General features: G+C 46.6%; 1 protein-coding gene across 1 annotated transcript in view; it reads left to right on the top strand.

The window, feature by feature from the left end:
- The window catches only part of LOC146782743 (extracellular calcium-sensing receptor-like), a 70,227-nt gene that overhangs the window by 41,690 nt on the left and 5,761 nt on the right, over positions 1-22,776 (top strand). Inside the window, exon 5 of the mRNA XM_085639979.1 lies at positions 10,267-10,488. Coding sequence (XP_085496105.1) covers positions 10,267-10,488 — 222 coding nt within the window. The remainder of the gene's footprint in view (positions 1-10,266; positions 10,489-22,776) is intronic.

The raw sequence follows: 22,776 nt of genomic DNA on the forward strand, positions 1-22,776 counted from the left end.
ATGAGCTCTCGCTAAATAGCGCCGTGATATCCGTCTGGATGAATGCTGCGCTCAATAAATAAATAAATGGCATTGTCACTGATATGAGCAGAGGCTTCTCTAGCACTTTGAGAAAGAAACAGTGAGGTCCATAGGAACACAGTACATGTAGCCTGCGTACCTCTCATTTAATTTTCAACCTTCATCTAGCAGTAAAATTCTGGGTATACCTGGTTGTTATTACCCATTCGCGGAGGAATAACTCACAATAGCTGGCTGTAAATGCAAGGAATGCCAGACAGAAAAGTTAATTCCGGCAAATCTATCTCCTCCCGCCAGACTATATATGACTTGTGATCCTTGTTCACTTTTCACTGAGGTAATCTCCATGGATGACATTTCACTTTCATGAAAGCCCTTCAGGGGGCTCTCTCCTTGTAAAGCTGTGTTCATTTTGAATGCTGCACAACAAATCAAATGGAAAATATCAAAGAATCTGTTCTAGCAAGAGAGCAACAACTCACAGTGTACAACACTGGCACCAGAAGGTGCAGCTTTCAAAAACGTGATCACAAATGCATGGCGTTTTCAGAACAAGCAGCACAGAATGTGCTACAGGTGTGCACCTTGAATAAAGAAGTCAGATAGCATACAGACCAAGCATCACAGAACGTGTTACAGGTGTGGACCTTGAATAAAGCAGTCCGATAGCATTCATACAAAGCAGCATAGAATGTGCTACAGGTGTGCACCTTGAATAAAGAAGTCAGATAGCATACAGACCAAGCATCACAGAACGTGTTACAGGTGTGGACCTTGAATAAAGCAGTCAGATAGCATTCATACAAAGCAGCATAGAATGTGCTACAGGTGTGCACCTTGAATAAAGAAGTCAGATAGCATACAGACCAAGCATCACAGAACGTGTTACAGGTGTGGACCTTGAATAAAGCAGTCAGATAGCATTCATACAAAGCAGCATAGAATGTGCTACAGGTGTGGACCTTGAATAAAGCAGTCAGATAGCATTCATACAAAGCAGCATAGAATGTGCTACAGGTGTGCACCTTGAATAAAGAAGTCAGATAGCATACAGACAAAGCTGCATAGAATGTGTTACAGGTGTGGACCTTGAATAAAGCAGTCAGATAGCATTCATACAAAGCAGCATAGAATGTGCTACAGGTGTGCACCTTGAATAAAGAAGTCAGATAGCATACAGACCAAGCATCACAGAACGTGTTACAGGTGTGGACCTTGAATAAAGCAGTCAGATAGCATTCATACAAAGCAGCATAGAATGTGCTACAGGTGTGGACCTTGAATAAAGCAGTCAGATAGCATTCATACAAAGCAGCATAGAATGTGCTACAGGTGTGCACCTTGAATAAAGAAGTCAGATAGCATACAGACAAAGCTGCATAGAATGTGTTACAGGTGTGGACCTTGAATAAAGCAGTCAGATAGCATTCATACAAAGCAGCATAGAATGTGCTACAGGTGTGCACCTTGAATAAAGAAGTCAGATAGCATACAGACAAAGCTGCATAGAATGTGTTACAGGTGTGGACCTTGAATAAAGCAGTCAGATAGCATTCAGACAAAGCAGCATAGAATGTGCTACAGGTGTGCACCTTGAATAAAGAAGTCAGATAGCATACAGACAAAGCTGCATAGAATGTGCTACAGGTGTGCACCTTGAATAAAGCAGTCAGATAGCATTCAGACAAAGCAGCATAGAATGTGTTACAGGTGTGGACCTTGAATAAAGCAGTCAGATAGCATTCATACAAAGCAGCATAGAATGTGCTACAGGTGTGGACCTTGAATAAAGCAGTCAGATAGCATTCAGACAAAGCAGCATAGAATGTGTTACAGGTGTGGACCTTGAATAAAGCAGTCAGATAGCATTCATACAAAGCAGCATAGAATGTGCTACAGGTGTGCACCTTGAATAAAGAAGTCAGATAGCATACAGACAAAGCTGCATAGAATGTGTTACAGGTGTGGACCTTGAATAAAGCAGTCAGATAGCATTCATACAAAGCAGCATAGAATGTGCTACAGGTGTGCACCTTGAATAAAGAAGTCAGATAGCATACAGACAAAGCTGCATAGAATGTGTTACAGGTGTGGACCTTGAATAAAGCAGTCAGATAGCATTCAGACAAAGCAGCATAGAATGTTTTACAGGTGTGGACCTTGAAGAAAGCAGTCAGATAGCATTCAGAAAAAGCAGCACTTCTGCAGGGTTTCATCCAGTATAGCCCAGTAGCAGCGGCGGCCGGCACAGGAAAGCACAGTGGTGCTGTGGGGCGGGGCAGGGTGGGAGGCGGCGAAAGTCGACGGACAACAGAATAGGTATAATTAATGAAATAAATAATGCCTATTCCATTGTCTGTCGACTTCCCGTCTCCCGCGCCCTGCCGTGCTTACCTGTGTCGGCCACCGCTGCCCAGTAGAATTGTTGTATAAGTAATCCTTGTGTTAATTATTTCCAATTTCAAACCTTTTCATTTAAAATTAAATAGTGATTAAATCAGTGAACTGTTTATTGGAAAAAATACCTTATTGAAAATTGACCAGTATTTTACTGCTCAATAAAGTTAGAAAAGGGAAATGAAAAATGAAGGGACCCCATCTACCACTGAGGTGCTTTGTACCAGTGATGTCACAATCTGTGCTTGTGTCCTTGAAACATGATATTTAGAATCATGTTTTCGCCCGGTTGGATCATATTTACCAAACTTGCATCATATTTGCTTGACATCATGTTAGCCATGATCCACAGCAAGGGTGTAGATACCAAACGGCACTTGCCTTGCCCAAGTGCACTTTATGCACTGAGTGTACAAAACATGGAGTTTTGGCCAGAATGCAGATCCTGGGTCTAAATACAATTTGGCAATATCTACGTCATGGAGAGGGAGTATTAATGAAGTGATGGCTGACTCATTCCTGTGGAAGTGAAATTCCCAGCAGGGTTGTCCCTCCTCCCCTCGTTTATTGCTATGGTGGCGATACTTCTTGAGTGGTGAGTGACTGGTAGGCACGGATAGTTCAGGCATCACACAAGACAGGTGAATAAAGTTACATTTTTCTGGATGCAGAGGACATCCAGGAACATAGCTTCAGGGCAGTGTTGTATTAACACATGGGCACGCTGGGCAGCTGCCCACATGCAGGCCAGAATTTAACACACATTTTCTGTTAAACTTTTTTATTCCTGTGAGTGGTTGTGTACGCAGGACCCAGTGCGCGGCTTTCCCCGGGGGCCAATAATGCTGTTAAGACAGCCCTGCTTCAAGGAGGTCTATGGGGTGGAACACCCCCCTAATTATTTCCTCGCCGGGTCTTGGCCTGACAATGACATTCGGACCAGCCAAGAAAATAAATACAGTTCGCAAGTAAATCAAGCAACAAACTTCATGCGGAAATATGTTGAAGCCCCTTTACATTTCAAAACGTCTATTTCTTCAACATGCAGAAACCTTTCACCCTGGTACTTCGGGATCTATCAATGATTTGAGCAACATGTATTAAAGTGATAGGGGTATATATATAAAATTATCGCCGCTTTTGCGTCCGTTTTCGGGCGAAAAGCGGCGATAATTTTATCGCCTAATTAGCAAGGTCACGCTATCGCGTGAAACCTTGCATTAGCGCCCGGATTCGTAAAACGCACAGCTTTGCATCTCTAATGAGATGCAAAGTGGGCGTTCCTGACCTGACATGACTGGAGAAAAGTCGCTAAGCTACATTTCTCCTATCATCAAGCCCCACGCTATGAAGCATAGCCGCAAGAAAAGTAGCGATAACCCCTGTTATCGCTACTTTCCTTACGCCTGCTTCAGGACTGACTTAGCCATGATATCCTTAGGAGGTGATTATCATGGCTAAATTTGTGGTGCCCTATCAACAAGCTAATGCCACATTTCGTGAGATTATCGCTGGGTTTCCAGCGATAATCTCATGTTAGGCAGTTAGTGCACGCTATCTCAGCGATAAAAATCCACGCTAGCCGGCGATAATTATCCTAGCGCTAAGTGCGCTTAGCGATAATTATCGCCGGTTGTTGTTGATATGCCCCATAGTTTTAAAACAATAATTTAGAAATATGCATGTGTCCCCCCTCTGCCCCCACGTCCTGATGACAATGCCACTTGTGAAACTGGAGGCAAGTCAGTTGCCATGTTTAACTGGCACGTAGTCTGGATTCCTATTATAATTGAGCAACATTATAGGTATTTAAAAGAAACGCATAGTTTTGTACACTACAACATATTTCATGTGCTCACACATTTGAAACTACACTCATAGGTGATAATGAGGAAAAAGGAGTCTCAATGAAATCAATGATGTACCTAAGATCACACAATTTGTTCGAGGGAGGAAGCCGGGATTGATCCTAATTATCTGGTTTCCCGTTGTTCAATTTAGCTACTGGATGGCTAGCACTTTGTTTCACCCGCTTCACATCAAAGGTTAATGCAGTGGTATTGGGACCTGAGTTTAGAGCGTGGAGGCGGGCAGGTGCCACATGAAAGCTCATCTCGTTTTGGGCTTGAGGGTCTCAGAGCGCCTCGGGATGAACCAGAGGATGTATGTCGTTACAACGCACACTTTTACAACGCATGCACTTACAACGCATTTTTTACAACGCAACATCCACTACAACGCATTCCATTACATAGCATGACACTACAACGCATTTTTAAAAACTACCTTTACAACGCATTCCATTACATCGCACACTACCTTTACAACGCATACCATTACAACGCATAATATTAAATTGCATTTAAGGTAAGTATTGGATAGTATAGGGGTAAAAATTACTATTCTAACTCCAGGGGGTGCAACAGTAGGGAAAGTGTTGGATAGTATAGGGGTAAAAATTACTATTCTAACTCCAGGGGGTGCAACAGTAGGGTAAGTGTTGGATAGTATAGGGGTAAAAATTACTATTCTAACTCCAGGGGGTGCAACAGTAGGGTAAGTGTTGGATAGTATAGGGGTAAAAATTACTATTCTAACTCCAGGGGGTGCAACAGTAGGGAAAGTGTTGGATAGTATAGGGGTAAAAATTACTATTCTAACTCCAGGGGGTGCAACAGTAGGGAAAGTGTTGGATAGTATAGGGGTAAAAATGACTATTCTAACTCCAGGGGGTGCAACAGTAGGGTAAGTGTTGGATAGTATAGGGGTAAAAATTACTATTCTAACTCCAGGGGGTGCAACAGTAGGGTAAGTGTTGGATAGTATAGGGGTAAAAATTACTATTCTAACTCCAGGGGGTGCAACAGTAGGGTAAGTGTTGGATAGTATAGGGGTGAAAATTACTGTTCTAACTCCAGGGGGTGCAACAGTAGGGTAAGTGCTGGATAGTATAGGGGTAAAAATTACTATTCTAACTCCAGGGGGTGCAACAGTAGGGTAAGTGTTGGATAGTGTAGTGTAATATTATGCGTTGTAATGGTATGCGTTGTAAAGGTAGTATGCGATGTAATGGAATGCGTTGTAATGGTAGTTTTTAAAAATGCGTTGTAGTGTCATGCTATGTAATGGAATGCGTTGTAGTGGATGTTGCGTTGTAAAAAATGCGTTGTAAATGTAGTGCGTTGTAACAGTTGCGTTGTAAACGTTGTTCCCCGAACCAGAGCCAGGCATGCAGCTTCCACTTGTACAGAGGCTCACCCGCCTCTAATACTGGGCAAGGAATGGCAGAGCGACCTACGCAGATAAGAGTGATACGCAGGCAAGGCGGCGGGCACAGATCTGACTGGGCCCCTGCCTACATCCGTGTGCAAACTGCAGGTTTTAAGAGGAACGGGTCCTGCCCGGTCTCACATGCAGCAATAAAGAAAAGCTGTGTTGGAAATGGCTCCCTGTTTGTCTTAAATGTAAGTCATTTCCTGGCAAAAGCAACGCTTGAATTCCCAACTAGGACTACAGTACGCCCTGAGGTAACAACGATGCACTCAGGGTTTACATTTCAGTTAAACTTCATTCTGCAAGAGCATTCGTGTTCCCATATGTTGATATCTGCAGTTTGCTCATGTAGTATGTCCCTTACTTGATGAACAGTCAGCTATGGGCGTCTGGGTGAGTTCTAGTTGTGGGTGAGTCAGAGCTCAAGTAACACTGAGAGTGTGAAGGTTGTGTGAATTTCGCACAGGGCCGATCAGTGTTGCACACAGGTGTTCAGACTTCATGCTCGTGTAACCCTTGACCTCTCTGCAGGATGCACAGACAGGAGTATGGCAATTGAAAATGTGATTTTAAAGTAGTGTGTGCGAAGGAAGTACACAACTAAAATATTGACAGCACCAAACGAAAATAAAATAGATTGCTAAAATGTTGATGGGTTGAGTGTGTGGGGGAGGATGGTGAAATGAGCAGATGAACAGAAGTTTGTGCAGAAGATGAGAGTGACAAAACAGTGTAAAGACTTTATCACTGAGGCCCTATGCTGTCTAGCCTTACTTTTCCAAATAACTGATATCTAATACCCCTAACCGTGTCCATTACTACAGTCTAGTGCCCACCCAAGCCCGTCATATCCTATTTAGTTGGGTACACCTCATTGCATGCTAGGGAATTTTAGACACACAGGGGCATATCGGCAACAAGGCGATAAAAAGTTATCGCCGCTTTTGCGTCCGTTTTCGTGCGAAAAGCGGCGATAATTTGGGTGTATAATCTGGGTTTCCAGCGATAATCTGGGTTTCCAGCGATAATCTCATGTTTGGCAGTTAGCGCTAGGATTTTTATTGCTTTTGAGATAAGCGTTGCTAATAGCACGCTATCTCAGCGATAAAAATCCACGTTAGCCGGCGATAATTATCCTAGCGCTAAGTGCGCTTTGCGATAATTATCGCCGGTCCTTGATGATATGCCCCACACTCTTCTAAAATAATTGATTTAGCTACACACCTGATGACATCCTGTCATATAACCTCTGTACCTCTCTCCCCACAAATGCAACCACTATGCAAGTCTTCTGGAGAATGGCAGAACTTTGCTGTTCAAAGTGAATGGCAGAACGTATCCACGCCTACTCATTTTCAGGGGTGGGCAGAACTCGTGGTGTTTCACTCTGCAGAGATTCCATGGGTGACATTTGGGACATTGCACTGCTCATGCTCTTTTTTAAACTCAGCGCGAGCGGCACCATGCAGCACACCAGATGGCGCTGCTTCTATCTGCCACTCGAGGAGTGCCTTCACAACGCAAACAGCGCGAGCGGCACCACGCAGCGCACCAGATGGCGCTGCTTCTATCTGCCACTCGAGGAGTGCCTTCACACCGCAAACAGCGCGAGCGGCACCATGCAGCGCACCAGATGGCGCTGCTTCTATCTGCCACTCGAGGAGTGCCTTCACAACGCAAACAGCGCGAGCGGCACCATGCAGCGCACCAGATGGCGCTGCTTCTATCTGCCACTCGAGGAGTGCCTTCACAACGCAAACAGCGCGAGCGGCACCATGCAGCGCACCAGATGGCGCTGCTTCTATCTGCCACTGGAGGAGTGCCTTCTCAACGCAAACAGCGCAAGCGGCACCATGCAGCGCACCAGATGGCGCTGCTTCTATCTGCCACTCGAGGAGTGCCTTCACAACGCAAACAGCGTGAGCTGCACCATGCAGCGCACCAGATGGCGCTGCTTCTATCTGCCACTCGAGGAGTGCCTTCACAACGCAAACAGCGCGAGCTGCACCATGCAGCACACCAGATGGCGCTGCTTCTATCTGCCACTCGAGGAGTGCCTTCACAACGCAAACAGCGCGAGCGGCACCATGCAGCGCACCAGATGGCGCTGCTTCTATCTGCCACTCGAGGAGTGCCTTCACAATGCAAACAGCGCGAGCGGCACCATGCAGCGCACCAGATGGCGCTGCTTCTATCTGCCACTCGAGGAGTGCCTTCATAATGCAAACAGCGCGAGCGGCACCATGCAGCGCACCAGATTGCGCCGCTTCTATCTGCCACTCGAGGAGTGCCTTCACAATGCAAACAGCGCGAGCGGCACCATGCAGCACACCAGATGGCGCTGCTTCTATCTGCCACTCGAGGAGTGCCTTCACAACGCAAACAGCATGAGCGGCACCATGCAGCGCACCAGATGGCGCTGCTTCTATCTGCCACTCCAGAAGAGTTTTCACAATGCAAACAGTCGCGACCTGCCTCGACTGCCCACGATGAGGGAGGCATTCTAGCACCCAAAGATCAGTTCTAAGAAGGGATGCAAATGATTGATTGTGCTTGTCAACTTAACGATGGCGAGCCGCACGCCAGAAAAAACTCTGCCACGCAGCAGTTGGCGGAGATTTGCCAGAACTCTGCATTCCGCTTGGGCAAAACTCAGCTGGCAGAGTGCACGTTTTCACCTACTAGTTTTGAGTCCGACACATGAGGTTAAGGATTGAGGTATGTGAGGGCTCACTTAGGTCTGAAAATATTTCAAGAGCACAGAGAGACCTGCAAATAAAACACTGACTTGGCCCTTTTATGAACGCAGATAAAAGATCAAAACATATATTTGTGGATGGCTACCCTAAAGAATGAAGCAGGCCCTACAGCTATTGGAAGAAAATATGCTGGTTATAGATGTACACTGTCCCAGGATTGAACCTTAGAAGCTACTAGTAACCTTATATGCTACTAGTACTTAACAACCATGAGCAGAACCTGAAATTGCCCACTTCTTTGTCAAATGAAATGGATGTAGATAAAGAAATGACTGATAATCTACAATACAACAACATGGTAAACAGGGTTTGTTTCCTGTATCTGGGCCTGAGGCTGTCGCTCTTTTAATTCGCTGACCTATCACCACCCATAAACACCATCCATCCCTGCCACCTAGAGAACTTAATGTTAAAACTTCTGCTGCAATTCAGAAAAGTCTACTGGACTTTATTAAAGTTTAGTTTCCCATCCAACTACCTATCAGTGAGGCAAAGACATCTCTTCCAAGCAAAACTACACAAGTAGTGTTCCCTCAAGACCTCAATTTCTTTAAATAGCGGCTATTCAGAGCTCAAACACGGGGCATAATGGACACAGTTCTCCACACAGAATAGTTACTAGTTATCACATGTTTTATTTCCTTTTTTTCCTTTTTTAACTTTTAGTATTTCACATCTTAAACATTATTTTTTGTATATATAAATATTTTTTCAATTACAACACGGTGACTGTCATCATTTGTCAAGTAATGCTGTACATTCAATAATTTTAGTACTTTTAAGATCACCTACAGTGAAATAATAACAAAACAATTCAACACATCCCCACATACATTCACACTTCTCTCAACTCAACAATCATATCTCTTGCACTCAGTACATTCATGCTCTCCACCCCAGAACAACACTGCATGCACAGATGGAAAACCGGGTGATGAAATCAACCCTCAGTCTCTGTGCTGATAGCTGGGGTGTTGCACTCTCTCTCCGGTCACATCTCCTCCACCATATGGGCAACTCTCAGATTTTGAGATCCCTGGCTCAGACACAGATCCCGTCCATCATCCTCCCCAAGCAAATCCTCACTGTTTTGGAAAAAGTGTCTGTGGCAGAAGGTTCAACATCACATATGTGGTAACTAAAAAGGTACATGAAAAGTGGGAGTAAAGTCTTAATATCCATGTTATTAATGTCCGTCGTGTACCTGAAACTTCCTCCCTGCACGCCAGAGACATTTTCATGGTTTTCTGTGCAAGACTGCTATGAATTAGAAGGCACGTGCGAACAGTAGTTACACCACCGACATGGTGGCAGGCTGCCCACCCTAAATCCTGGAGCTTGCCTGGAACCATTTCTGGCGGCATTGCAGTCAATAGAACAGTCTTCTCAATGTTGACATCAGCTGTGGCTCCACCATAATGAATTATCCCTTACTCTGTCCTCTAAAGGAATCAGGTGAAGAAGGGGTGAGAGATAGATGCCTCTTTTATGTTGAGTGTCTGATTAGTGCTCTACTCTGAAATAGTCCACTCATCATCAAAACCAAAGAGAGGCTAGTATTATAATTTACGATTAATATTTAGGTTTATCATATTAGAGCACAATAGCCTTTGAAGTGTGTAAAGCGGGTCAGTCACAATTGTGGATATTAGTGCCATGCTAAAGCTGTCATCTTTCATACCCTTCCGCTTGCCTCTGTTTGGCATTTCTCTTGGTAGAGAGGCTTATGGAAAGTGGTCATCATTACCCATGTTGTGTCTCTGCAACCATCATAATGCCGTCACCTAAAATGTCTCAATCCTTTGTTCTGGTCCAGCTTCTTCACTACATCAAAAACATCCGCCTGCATGGAAGCACTAAGACCTTTTTCGATAGGCACGGCAATCCGCCGGCACGGTATGATGTTGTGAACTGGCAGCGCAGTCACCAAGGCACCTTCAAGCAGGTGAAGGTAGGAGAATATGACTCTAGTGCGCCAGCAGGAGCAACCCTAATCATCAACAATAGCGCCATCTTGTGGGCTGCAGAAAGCAAAGAGGTAAGAGGTTCTGCTTCAGGATGAGAAGGTACCGTTGTGTTTTTTTTGTGTGCCAGACCACACATCCAGCTCTGTCAGCAATGAGATGAAAAGTTGTTTCTTTTGTGGAACTCGATTTTGAGTCCCACTATAATAGAAATCACTCATCCTGGTCTTGTGAATTGTGCTTGCATAGGAGAAGTGGGCTACTGATCTTGAAAGTGGTTGTGTACAGTGTAGGACCCATGTGCCCTCTCATTTACCTAATTATTTAATGAGGTACCTCTTCTATAATATTAGTAGCATGGGATGATTTTCATTGAACGTAAGTAGCTGTTATTGCAGAAAAGCTGGAGCTCCCTGGGCTATGCACAGGTACACATGTGCTGCACATTCCTTTATTGGGATGTTTCAATCATGGGCATTGGGGTGGAATCCCATCGGGTAACACAATACTGGAACCAGTGGTGGGGGTACATTGTGGTCCCACCCAGACCTTTCCAGACAGAAGCTGTAGACTATGCACATGCTCATATCAGGAGTCGCATTCACTCTCTCAGCCATTGCACCCACAACACATATGAGACATAGGATGGGAAGAGCAGAATATCACCTGTCTCCTGAGTTCTTCTCTTGCAGCACTACCATTGCTATCCATATCCTAGTCTCTTTCACTGCCAGTGGGTGCATCCCCTAACTAGGGCAATGTGAACATTTCTAGGAGAGAGGCAGCACATTCATAAAGGCCATGTGAGGCTACTGAGCACAGGATATGGCCTTTGGCCACAGCCCGTGTCTCTACCCACACCCCGTAACCTACTGGGCACCACCTGTGGCCATGTTCAGTGGACCATGAGTGTATGGTGTGACCTCAGACAACTAATATATCCACTCATGTCGACAAAATCACGACACAAATCTTCAGTTATTCACGAGGCGTATGTGAAATCCATACTGAAAAAATTCTGCACCCACCACTCACATCCCATAACTCTATGCAATAACCTTTGCGCAGTTGGCTGCCAGTGCATTACATGACCGTCGACCAAACGCTGTAAATAGTCCTTATGCCCACACCCAGAGCACACATCCATTGGCCGTGTGAAATTATCACTAGGCACAGGGTGTGAGCTTTGCCTATTCCCTTTGCCAGTTTTCGTGCATCCAAACCAACCTCACGTGGAATTCGACCAAGTGTATTCAACACTGATCGATGCCCATTTCTGTTTTTTTTAATCTGTCCTGATGTTGTTTGAGAACAGCAGGAGACATTTGTTTTAAAAAAAGAGAAAAGGTCTGGTGCCCTACTTCTTAGGTTTCTCCTGCACAGCACTTGTGCTGTGCTTGTGAAATCTCTTGTAAATAAACAAAAACCTTAAAAGGGGTTTAGAGCCCACCCAATACTCACCTATACTTACCATTGGTTGACTCCCATGACACTCTCCATTCCAGTATTCCTGTTGATCAGCAGCTCCTCCTGGACTCCGGTATCATCCTAGCCTTCAAGTCGAGCCCTCCTCTGTAGGGCTTGGACCAAGTACTCCTTCCGCTGGCCTGTGCCCTTACACTGGACACAGGCTCCTGCAGATACTCTTTTTTAATTTTTGGTGGGACCCCCCCTTCTCTTCATATTTTACCTTTCAGTACTCCCCCTTCTCCCTTCTCTTTAACCCATCCAACATTACGGCGTGACCCAGCCCCCTCTTTAAACCATTGCTTTTGTGGCAGCTGATATTTTACTTTTTGACGTTCCTCTCCCACTTCTCTTTAACGCACTTGTGTTTTCAAACAATGTGCCCTCTCCGAGTCTTCATCTGCCCAATCCACCTCTCGCTGTCCATCGCCATGCTGTCTGCCCCAGAGTACCACAATCTCATGTCATTGGCTTTCCCCTTTCCTCTCCTGCATAATTTGCTTCCCTGTATTATTAATCTCAATGCACACAAGATATCAGGGAGATAATTGCCTGAATTATTTGCAGTAGAAGCAGGAGAAAACATTGCCAAAGTCTGTAAATTCCACATAGGCAAGACCTATTGGCTTTTCCAGTGCTTGCTTTGAATGTTTTTTTATATAGCTCTGTGGAAGAGAGCAGCCTCACTAATTACTTAAATAAATGTTTGAGGAGAATTAACATGTTTCACTCTGGATTTCTGCTCCCACATTAGCCAGCAGCTGCCACGGTCCTCCTTCTCCCACAGCAATTAGTGGGAGAGGACAGCCGGATTGCTGACAAAGATGTTCTGTGTCTTGTTACTAAAATAGAGACAAAAAAACAACTATCCCTAATGCTATAACTGAGCAGTGGTGTCAATAATAAAGAGTAAGTTCGGTTATATACTATTATTTTTAGCAATGTGACATGGCGTCTCCTACTCCATCGTCATTGGCACTGGAGCAGCCTGATTGCTAACAGATTCCACATGTGCCAGTTCTCTGCAGGGTAGCTGACAATTTCTCTACAGGCTTGGGATGTGTTGGTCTGGTGCCTCTGCCCAACCCTTGGACAAGGCCAAGTAGAACGCCTACCATGTACCTTTCCCGGCACTTGGGCAATGCTTTGGATGTTTGGCCAATACATTATAACTCTGACATTGGGCAAGGACATGAACCATCTTATAATGCATTGCCCAGCCCTTGAGTATGGCTGCTAGGGAGGCGCAGCTCAAGGAGTATTAGGCAAATTTTTTACCAGGATATCCTCAAAACTATCAGAGAAAGGGAACATTCATGTAATACTCTAGCACTTTGAACACATTGCAGAGTTAGACATTTGTTTGGACTGAAATGTGAGTGACAATGAGTCATCTGGATCAACAGTGGATAAGATGAGATATGGAGGGGGTTTTGGTGAAAGCACATTTCTTGAGCATGCATCTCCTTTGGGATGCATGTCCTTTAGGTTTAACTGCTTCTAAGAACCTTGTGCCCTGCCTGATTGTTCTGCCCGTCACCCGTTCTTTCCCGCTCTTCCCGCCGCTGCGTCCTAGTGGCCCCGCCCTCCTGTTCACTCATTCGCCGCCCCGCTCCCGCCTCCTAGCTACTCCTCTCTCCCAACTCCCCTTATATGCAGGCCGCGCAGCGGCTGTGCGCAGCGGGCGCGCAGCTGGCACGCCTAAGGCAAACCCGTCTGCGCCCGTCCGCGCCTGGACCGTGCCCAGCGCCAGAACCCCTGGCCCCCGCTACCGCCACGACAACCGTCTCCGCTACGATGCCAGCATCCTCCGGGCACTCAACCCCGGAAGACCACACACCTGGTCCTGGCCACCCTGAAGAGCACCCACCGACCTTTTACCTGCTGGAACAGCGGCTTCACCAGCATCGTCAGCACACACGCCCTCGCCTCCACGGACTACATCCTTCTCGGTGACCTGAACTTCCACCTCGAGAACAACAACGACACCAACTCCACCACCCTGATTGAAAACCTAGCCAACTAGGCCTGGGCGAAGCACTACGCTACGCTCGCGTAGTTTGCGAAGTTCGCGCTACTTCGCACTACGCGAACTGCACGTAGCACAGTGCGAACACGCGTAGCGTAGTGTTGCGTAGTGCTGCGGTCATTTTTTGCTTGCTCGCGACCACGAGCAAGCAAAATGACATCCTGGCGAGACTTTTTCCTTGTTCGCGATCGCGAGCATGGAAAATAAACCTCCCGGCGAGATTCCCAACGCGAGAAGGTAAGGTTTCTCATTGCGAGGGGTCGCGTATGCTCGCGACCGCTCGCGATGAGAAACTACCAGTTCGCGTTGAGAAAGCTGCAGCTCGAGTAAAAATCTACTCGAGCAGCAGAAAACTACAGCTCGCACTGTGCAAGATGCCATTTTCAATGATTGCACAGTGCCGGTTGCTTGTCCGCACTGTGCAATCATTGAAAACAACATCTTGCACAGTGCGAACATGTTACTTCGCAGTTCGCGAAGTGCTACGCGTAGCTCGCGTAGTGCGAACTTCACTTTGCGTAGCTTCGCGAAGTGCTACTTCGCGAACTACGCCCACCCTTATAGCCAACCTCGGATTCAGACAACTCATCACAGCACCCACCCACTCCGCCGGACACACGCTTGACCCCATCTTCTCCGCAAGCCCCCACATCTCCTTCAACCACACCACTGAACTCCACTGGACCGACCATCGCTGCATCCACTTCACCTTCAAGAAGCCCACCACGCACCACCGCACCCAACAGATGCCCCACCGCTGCTGGAGCAAAGTCACCGAAGACCAGCTAACCACCTCCTTCGCCCAGAGCCTGCCCGCCGACCCCACCGACCCAGACACCGCTGCCCACAGCCTCAGACAGTGGATCGACGACTGCGCCAACTCCCTCGCCCCGCTCAAGAGACCCCCCAACAGTCGCACCAGCAAGAAAGCCAGCTGGTTCACTGAAGACCTCCAGGCCTCTAAGCAAACTTGCCGAAAACTGGAAAAGAACGGTATCCGTGAACAAACACCGGACAGCTACGCAGCCCACAAAAACGCCACCTGCAGACACCATCACCTCATCAGATCCACCAAAAGGGCCTCCTTCAAAGACCACCTAGACAACAACGCACACAACAGCAAAGAGCTCTTCAACTTCGTGAAGGAACTCTCCAACCCCAGCTCCAACACCAATGACATCCCACCTTCGCAAGACCTGTGTGACTCGCTGGCCACCTTCTTCCACCGCAAGATCGCAGACATTCACGACAGCTTCAACGCCACGACCGCTCGACAACCACCGAGACCCTTGACCCCACGACCACCTTACGCACCAGCCGCCTGCTCGCCTGGACCAACATCACTGACGACGACACCATCAAGATCATGAACACCATCCACTCTGGATCTCCGTCAGACCCATGCCCACACCACATCTTCAACAAAGCCAGCACAGCCATCACACCCCATCTCCGGAAAGTCATCAACATCTCCTTTGAGACAGCAACCTTACCGGAGAGCTGGAAGCATGCCGAGATCAACGCCTTACTCAAGAAACCCAAGGCGGACCCCAAGGACCTCAAGAACTTACGGCCCATCTCCCTGCTCCCGTTCCTGGCGAAGGTCATTGAGAAGACCGACAACAAACAACTGACCTTCTACCTTGAGGAGAACTGCATCCTGGACCCTTCCCAGTCTGGGTTCCGCAGCAACCACAGCACCGAAACTGCCCTCATCGCCGCTGCCGATGACATCAGGATCCTGCTAGACAACGGAGAAACAGTGGCCCTCATCCTTCTAGACCTGTCAGCCACCTTCGACACGGTCTGCCACTACACACTACAAACACGCCTCCATGACTCCGGGATCCAAGAGAAGGCCCTGGACTGGACCACCTCCTTCCTCTCTGGCAGGACACAGAGCGTTCGCCTTCCCCCCTTCTGCTCCGAAGCCACTGAGATCACCTGCGGCATACCCCAGGGCTCATCCCTCAGCCCAACGCTGTTCAACATCTACATGGCACCACTCACCCACGTCGACCGACTGCATGACCTCAACATCATCTCCTATGCAGATGGCGCCCATCTGATCCTCTCCCTCACTAAAGACCCCCACACCGCCAAAACCAACCTCCACGAAAGAATGAAGGCTGTCGCTGAATGGATGAGGAACAGCCGACTGAAGCTGAACTCGGACATGGCGGAGGTCCTCATCCTCGGAACCATCCCCTCGGCCTGGGACGACTCCTGGTGGCTGACCGCACTGGGAACAGCCCCGACACCCACCGACCACGCACACAACCTAGGGGTCATCCTCGACTCCACCCTCTCCATGACTAAACAGGTCAACGCCGTCTCTTCCTCATGCTTCAACACCCTCCGCATTCTTCGCAGGATCTACAAGTGGATCCCCACCGAAACGAGAAGAACGGTCACCCAGGCCCTCATCAGCAGCAGACTGGACTACGGAAAGGCCCTCTATGCAGGAGCCTCGGCCAAACTCCTGAGACGGCTGCAACGCATCCAGAACACCTCTGCACGCCTGATCCTCGACATCCCTCGCCGCAGCCACATCACACCCCACCTGAGAGACCTGCACTGGCTCCCTGTCAACAAAAGGATAACCTTCAAGCTCCTCACACACGCACACAAAGCTACTCCACAACACCGGACAAGCGTACCTCAACAGACGACTCAGCTTCTACACCCCCACCCGCCAGCTCCACTCCGCCGACCTCGCCCTCACCACAGTCCCCCACATCGGAAGAGCGACCTCCGGCGGCAGATCGTTCTCCCACCTCGCCGCCAAGACCTGGAACACTTTCCCCGCCCACCTACGGCAGACCCAAGACCTGCTGACCTTCAGAAGACTCCTCAAGACCTGGCTCTTTAAGCAGTAGCGGCATCCCCCAACCCCCAGTGCCTTGAGACCCTCACGGGTATGTAGTGCACTTTACAAATGTCATGATTGATTGATTGATTAAGAACCTTCAATAGATGTTTTTACCTTTTCCTTGCCAATGTTGATAGGACCAGTTTAATTAGTATATTGAGTATTGGAGTCCTTCTCAGGTTAGTGGTCGTTCATGGTTGCTGAGTGAGCACCACAAGATTTTCTAGCAGGTCTGCTTCAGTGTTTGACCTAGTGTGTTTGTCCCTTGGGTTGACCTGTGGGTTTCATAGTTAAATGTCTAAAGTGAAGGGAATTTAGAGGTGGACTGAATCAACAAGGAATGGATCCTAATTTTAAATATCTGAATTATTTAGAAGGGAAAAGATTTATGACAGTTACGTAATTGGTTGGTTTGATGCAATGTCAGGTTGGACCATTGACTTTCATGAGTCTCATATCGTTGAATACAGAGTCGGTACCCTAATTGAGGTCATGATCCTGAAGAAAGATGTTGTCTTCTGAGCCTGAGTGTTGCATGGTTAAATTAAATGGCAATTATACTGTTCAACTAGCTTGCTTGGTCTTGGTTGATCCTTCTGACTGGGTATTTTGTTTGACTCCTGATATTACAAATCTTGAAATTTGTGTATGTTTCTATTTGCATCAATGTTTGTTTTGGTTGACTCATTTATGAAGCAGCAGAGTACCATCCTAATTGGGTTTCACACCTGTGCTGAATTACGGAGAAGTACTGTAGTGGGTTGGACTCCATGGTGGTTCAAGAAGTAACGGTGACTCCAGTTGTTTTGTTAGAATGAGGCAGTGAACTTTAAAATCCTGATAATGTTCACAAGTACTTTGTGGTAAACATTTTCTAATCTTTGGAATGTAAAACCAAAGAAATGTGACATTGTATCAGGCAAATAGTCCTTCCATTACACCATTGTGTCTTTTTAGTTAAGCAGGACAAGGAAACTTCTCTATTCAATCTAGTATGGATCTTTGTTTTATATATATTTTAGCTACAAACATAATATAGATGACAAACTTCTATTCACAAGAAGTGATTGATCCAATGTTTAGTATTGCATACGGGATTAGTAGCAGACTGAATTCTCGTTCCAAGATCCCTTGTGAGCCGCTAGATTGTACTTTAAGACCAGCGCTGGAAAATGCCTGTGGAAGTTACAAGCCACATCAGTCACTGCATAAGCCACCTCTGCAACAGTCCTGTGACCTTTCTCCACCCAGAGGAAAGCCTATTGCACTCCCTAAGTTGCGAGTCCACCTGCCGGCTGTAGATATCTGATCAGCAAAACATGCTCTGAGGCTCTCAATTTCGTGTATTGGCCAGGCATAGGGGCATATCAGCAACAACCGGCGATAATTATCGCTAAGCGCATTTGCACTAGGATAATTATCGCCGGCTAACGTGGATTTTTATCGCTGAGGTAGCGTGCTATTAGCAACTCTTATCTCAAAAGCAATAAAAGTCCTAGCGCTAACTGCCAAACGTGAGATTATTGCTGGAAACCCAGCGATTATCTCACGAAGTTTGGCGTTAGCTTGATGATAGGGCCTCACACACTTAGCTATGATATCCACCTTCCATGGGATATCATGGCTAAGTCAGTCCTGAAGCAGGCGTAAGGAAAGTAGCGATAACAGGGGTTATCGCTACTTTTCTTGCCGCTATGCTTCATAGCGTGGGGCTTGATGATAGGAGAAGTGTCGCTTAGCGACATTTCTCCAGTCATGTCAGGTCAGGAACGCCCACTTTGCATCTCATTAGAGATGCAAAGATGGGCGTTAAGAATCCGGGAGCTAATGCAAGGTTTCACGCGATAGCGTGACCTTGCTAATTGGGCGATAAAATTATCGCCGCTTTTCGCCCGAAAACGGACGCAAAAGCGGCGATAATTTGATATTGTCTTGTTGCTGATATGCCCCCAAGTGTGGCTGGATATCACTGCAAAACACTTCAAGACACAGCAATGTCTGGAATCCCCTTTTCTCCCCTGTCTCTGTGCATGCTTGACTGCTTGCCTTTTCCCAGTGGAAGACGTCGTCCTTATTTAGCTCAGCTGCAAATATCTAACTGGAAAGTACTTAGACAAGCTGTGAAGGCTAATGTGGTGTTGAGTGCCAGACTTCCTGCTCTGCTCCAAGTGCATAAGAGAGAGATGCCCCATCTGCCTTCCAATTCAGAACTGCGCAGAGAGGCCTTTTTTGAGCAAACTTCATCAACAGACAATAGATTTTTTTTTAAAAAAAACAGTCAGGAATAAATGGCATGTGCACTGCGGTGCATGTGAGTCTTACCCAAATGCAGCAGTTTGCCAGTTCTGTTGAGTTGAATTGGCCTGATTAGGGGCTCGAGAGACCAGCAGAGGCTTTAGTATGGAGGTAGGAGTGGAGATGAGAGAGTGAGAAGAGGGCGGCCTGGTGCCTTATGATCCCAACAGCTTCAGCTAATCACTAGGCAGCCTGCGGTTCCAGATTCCATGCCGGACGAAGTGCTGGCGTATGAATCTGCCTGCTCTGGTATCAGACCCCCGCTGCAGCTGCTACGGACCAGGTTACAGGAATGAATCCCTTTTATGGGCCAGACCAAACCAGTGGGCTGAGAGATGCTATGATGGAAACACCCTCCGACCTCCCCAAGCAGCCTCAACCATGGAGAATGACCGATCCTCTACCAATACTAAACTTCGCAGTCATACCTCCTTTACTAGGGGAGCCAGACTTAGATTTCCTGGGATAGAGCTGCAGACAATATCACCAGATAGATTATCGGACCAAGTAGCTCAGGAAAAGGACGGGTCAGTTCTCGAACCCGTAATGAGTGATTCTGTTCAGGAAAAAGAGCCCACATTATCCATGGAAGCTAAACAGAATGGATCCTTAACCCCAGAAACACTGCACCGTAACCACGCAGCAAAGGGTAAATGGCCTAGTGTGATTACAGCTGAGAGAACACTGGATTCCTCTGAAGTAGGCGAAAGAGGGCAAAGCTATCCGCCAAACAGTACTTCAGGGATTAAGAAGCAGCAAAAGTACCCCTTGTTCTCTAACGCTGGTATCGATGAGCAATAAAAAAGGGGGGCACCCGACACTGGAGCATAACTAACCCAGTATGGATCACAACAGTTGTAATTGAACCACAGGCATCCAGTGAAGTGCCGTGTATCGTCAGCAAGCATCCATTGCCCCTGCTTCACCCATGGTTTGGGAAAGTCTGTAGGCGATTAATAGTGGTGCTCCACGAACAATGACTTTGACATCTGAGCCCCTACAAACACAAGTGCAAGCGCAAACGTTTGAGGCAGGGAAATCCCAGGTTTCATCTATGAACATGCTCCTTCACCAGATTTAGGTGAATTAAAGACAGTGACTTAAGGACAAGGCGCATAAAAGAACGGAACAGCAAGTAAAACTAATCCACACCGAAATACAGCAGCTTACTACAAGGATCTCCAATGTTGAAAAGGAGTTTCCAATTTAGAAGATGCTAGACCTCATTAGGAATCCCTAGCTGATAAGTTACAGTCTGAACTGGCAGAGCTCCAGATTAAGATCATTGACACTGAGAATGGATCTCACCGGCCTATCCTAAGATTCACTGGGATACCTGAAGGGTGCGAGAATGGTCAGACAGTTGTTAGTTTCATAACGGATGTCATTTCCAAACACGTGTATCCTGAAGCTGCTGCTCAAAATATGGATTTAAAATTCACGTGAGCTCCTCTCATACTGGTGGTCCACTCTCCCAATGCACAATATCCACGGATGATCTTTGTCAACTTTGTTGACTGTTAGATTAAGGAGTGCATTTTTTGCCAATGCCATTAGAGACAAAATATATCAGACTTCAGAGAATTATTCTTTTAAGATGTTTTCTGATATGTCAGTATTTTCTACATGGCAATGCAAAGAGTTTAAAGGCATGATCAGTATCTTCCAGAATCTCTGTGCCCCAGCTGGAATTGTTCAGCAGTTCAGACTGAACATTCTCGACAAGGTCCAGTCACATATCTTTCAGTCGATGAAGCAAGCACAGGACTTTTTGTCCATCAGCCCAGAGGAAGGGTGGGGAGAGCGGGGCCAGGACAAGCAATTGTAATCCTAGAATAGCTTGAAATATTTAATGTTTGCCATAGCTCTCAGTAATTCTACCAAGTTAATCTTTGTATGTCCACAACAACACTCACAGGGGCCCAGGCAACCTCCAGATACCATGTCAAGGCACCATGTACCATGTAGTGGTTTCTTGGGGGCATTTATAGGTTATGGGGATGAGGAACCGGGGCGGTATTGCACAGGGGTGGTGGGAGATGGAGCTGTTGGGTGGGCCCCAGGCAGGGTGGACTCCAAGGATGGAGGGAGCTCGAGGGTGAGAGTGTGGCACTTGGTTAGGGTTTAGGGCAGGGGGTAATCATCAAAATGTTCATCAGGTAGAAATTCTTCACATAGTTCTACTGATATCAGCACAACTACAAAAGTCTAGGGACCTAGGGGTCATGCTATGCTTTGTACAGTCTACTCAATGCAAGATTGGCAGGGAATCTGAGATCTCTGGCTCATTGCCAGGAGCTGGCACCAAGGCAATGCAATTGAATAAGCTATTATGATCTGCCCTGGGACTAGAGTTGAACTTATTAGGGTTATTTCCTGTAACACAAATGGAATTAATAACCATAGCAAGTTTAGATCTATTTTATCATAGCTTAAGCCGGCCGGAGCTCAAATAATTTTGCTTCAGGAAACGCATTTGAAAGCTTTTGCTAAGCAACCAATAATGTTCAAATTTGTCTCTCAGGCTTTTTATGCATCTTCAAACCTGGCGGTCGGGCGAGGGGGCTATTTTGTTGATTCATAACTTTCCCGGCAAAATAATTCAGGTGGTTTTGGATCCCAAAGCTAGGTGGATACTGCTAAGCCTACAGGTTTATAATCAAACCATTTATCTGGTTAGCTTTTATCGACTCATAGAGGAAAAGGTGGCCCCCTTAGAGGAGGTCTACAATGTTATTGTGCTCCTTACAGGACGTGTCCTAATTAGAGACAATTTGATGTACTCCAGGATGTAATATGGCACTACTCCCATCACAATAAGCATCAGAGTAAGCCAAAACTAGTTTGGGCTCTGGCTAATCTGTTACGAGATCTTGCTTTGTTAGATCCCTGGCACACTGACCACCCCACGGGTGAGTATATAACTGTTTCTCCAGACGTCTTCATTCAGTGTCACATATTTATTTTTTCTTAGCATAATTGGGGAAGAGCTAGATCCAATATAATCTTGAACCCTTCTCTGACCACTCTGTTCCTTTTTTAGATCTAAGACTAAGCATCCCTTCAAAAGAGTGAACATGGTGGTCATTAGATAAATCCTTATTAATGTAGGAGGGTTGGATTGCAGTCATGCGTGTGGCATTAGAGGGATCTTTACAGAGAAACATTGGCACAGACTTCAGCTTTACTGTTAGGGGGGCCTGTAAGGCCATCATTTGGGGACAATCGATCTACCATACAGCTCAAGTTAACAAATTGAGACTAGAGGAAATCTCTGCTTGCAACAGGATTTAGAGCAAGCTAGCAGGGAGGACTCAGTTTTTCACACTGCTGAGTCCAAAGCTAATATTATGTCAGCAAGTCAAAGACTCAAAGACTTCTTCACCTCCAGAGATTTGGTCAACAGAAGTCCTGCTTCCAGGAACTCTACAAAGAGAGGGAAATGCAGGGTGCTTCTTGGCATGGTCGGCTAAAATGAAACTGAACCAGGGAGCCATTAAAGCAATCTTTGATGAGAAGCAGAATTGCACTGTGACGGATGCTGATCAGATTGACAGGGTGTTCTTAGATTACTATGCAGATCTCAATGATTCTACTATCAACCCCTTGCCTAGGTCAATTAGAGCACACCCGATAAAGCTACCTTCACCGAATAGTGAGCTTCAAAAAACGGTGGGGGCCCCTATTACGACCACAGAA

This window comes from Triturus cristatus, chromosome 12, assembly GCF_964204655.1.
Source record: "Triturus cristatus chromosome 12, aTriCri1.1, whole genome shotgun sequence".
NCBI classification, from domain to species: Eukaryota; Metazoa; Chordata; class Amphibia; order Caudata; family Salamandridae; genus Triturus; species Triturus cristatus.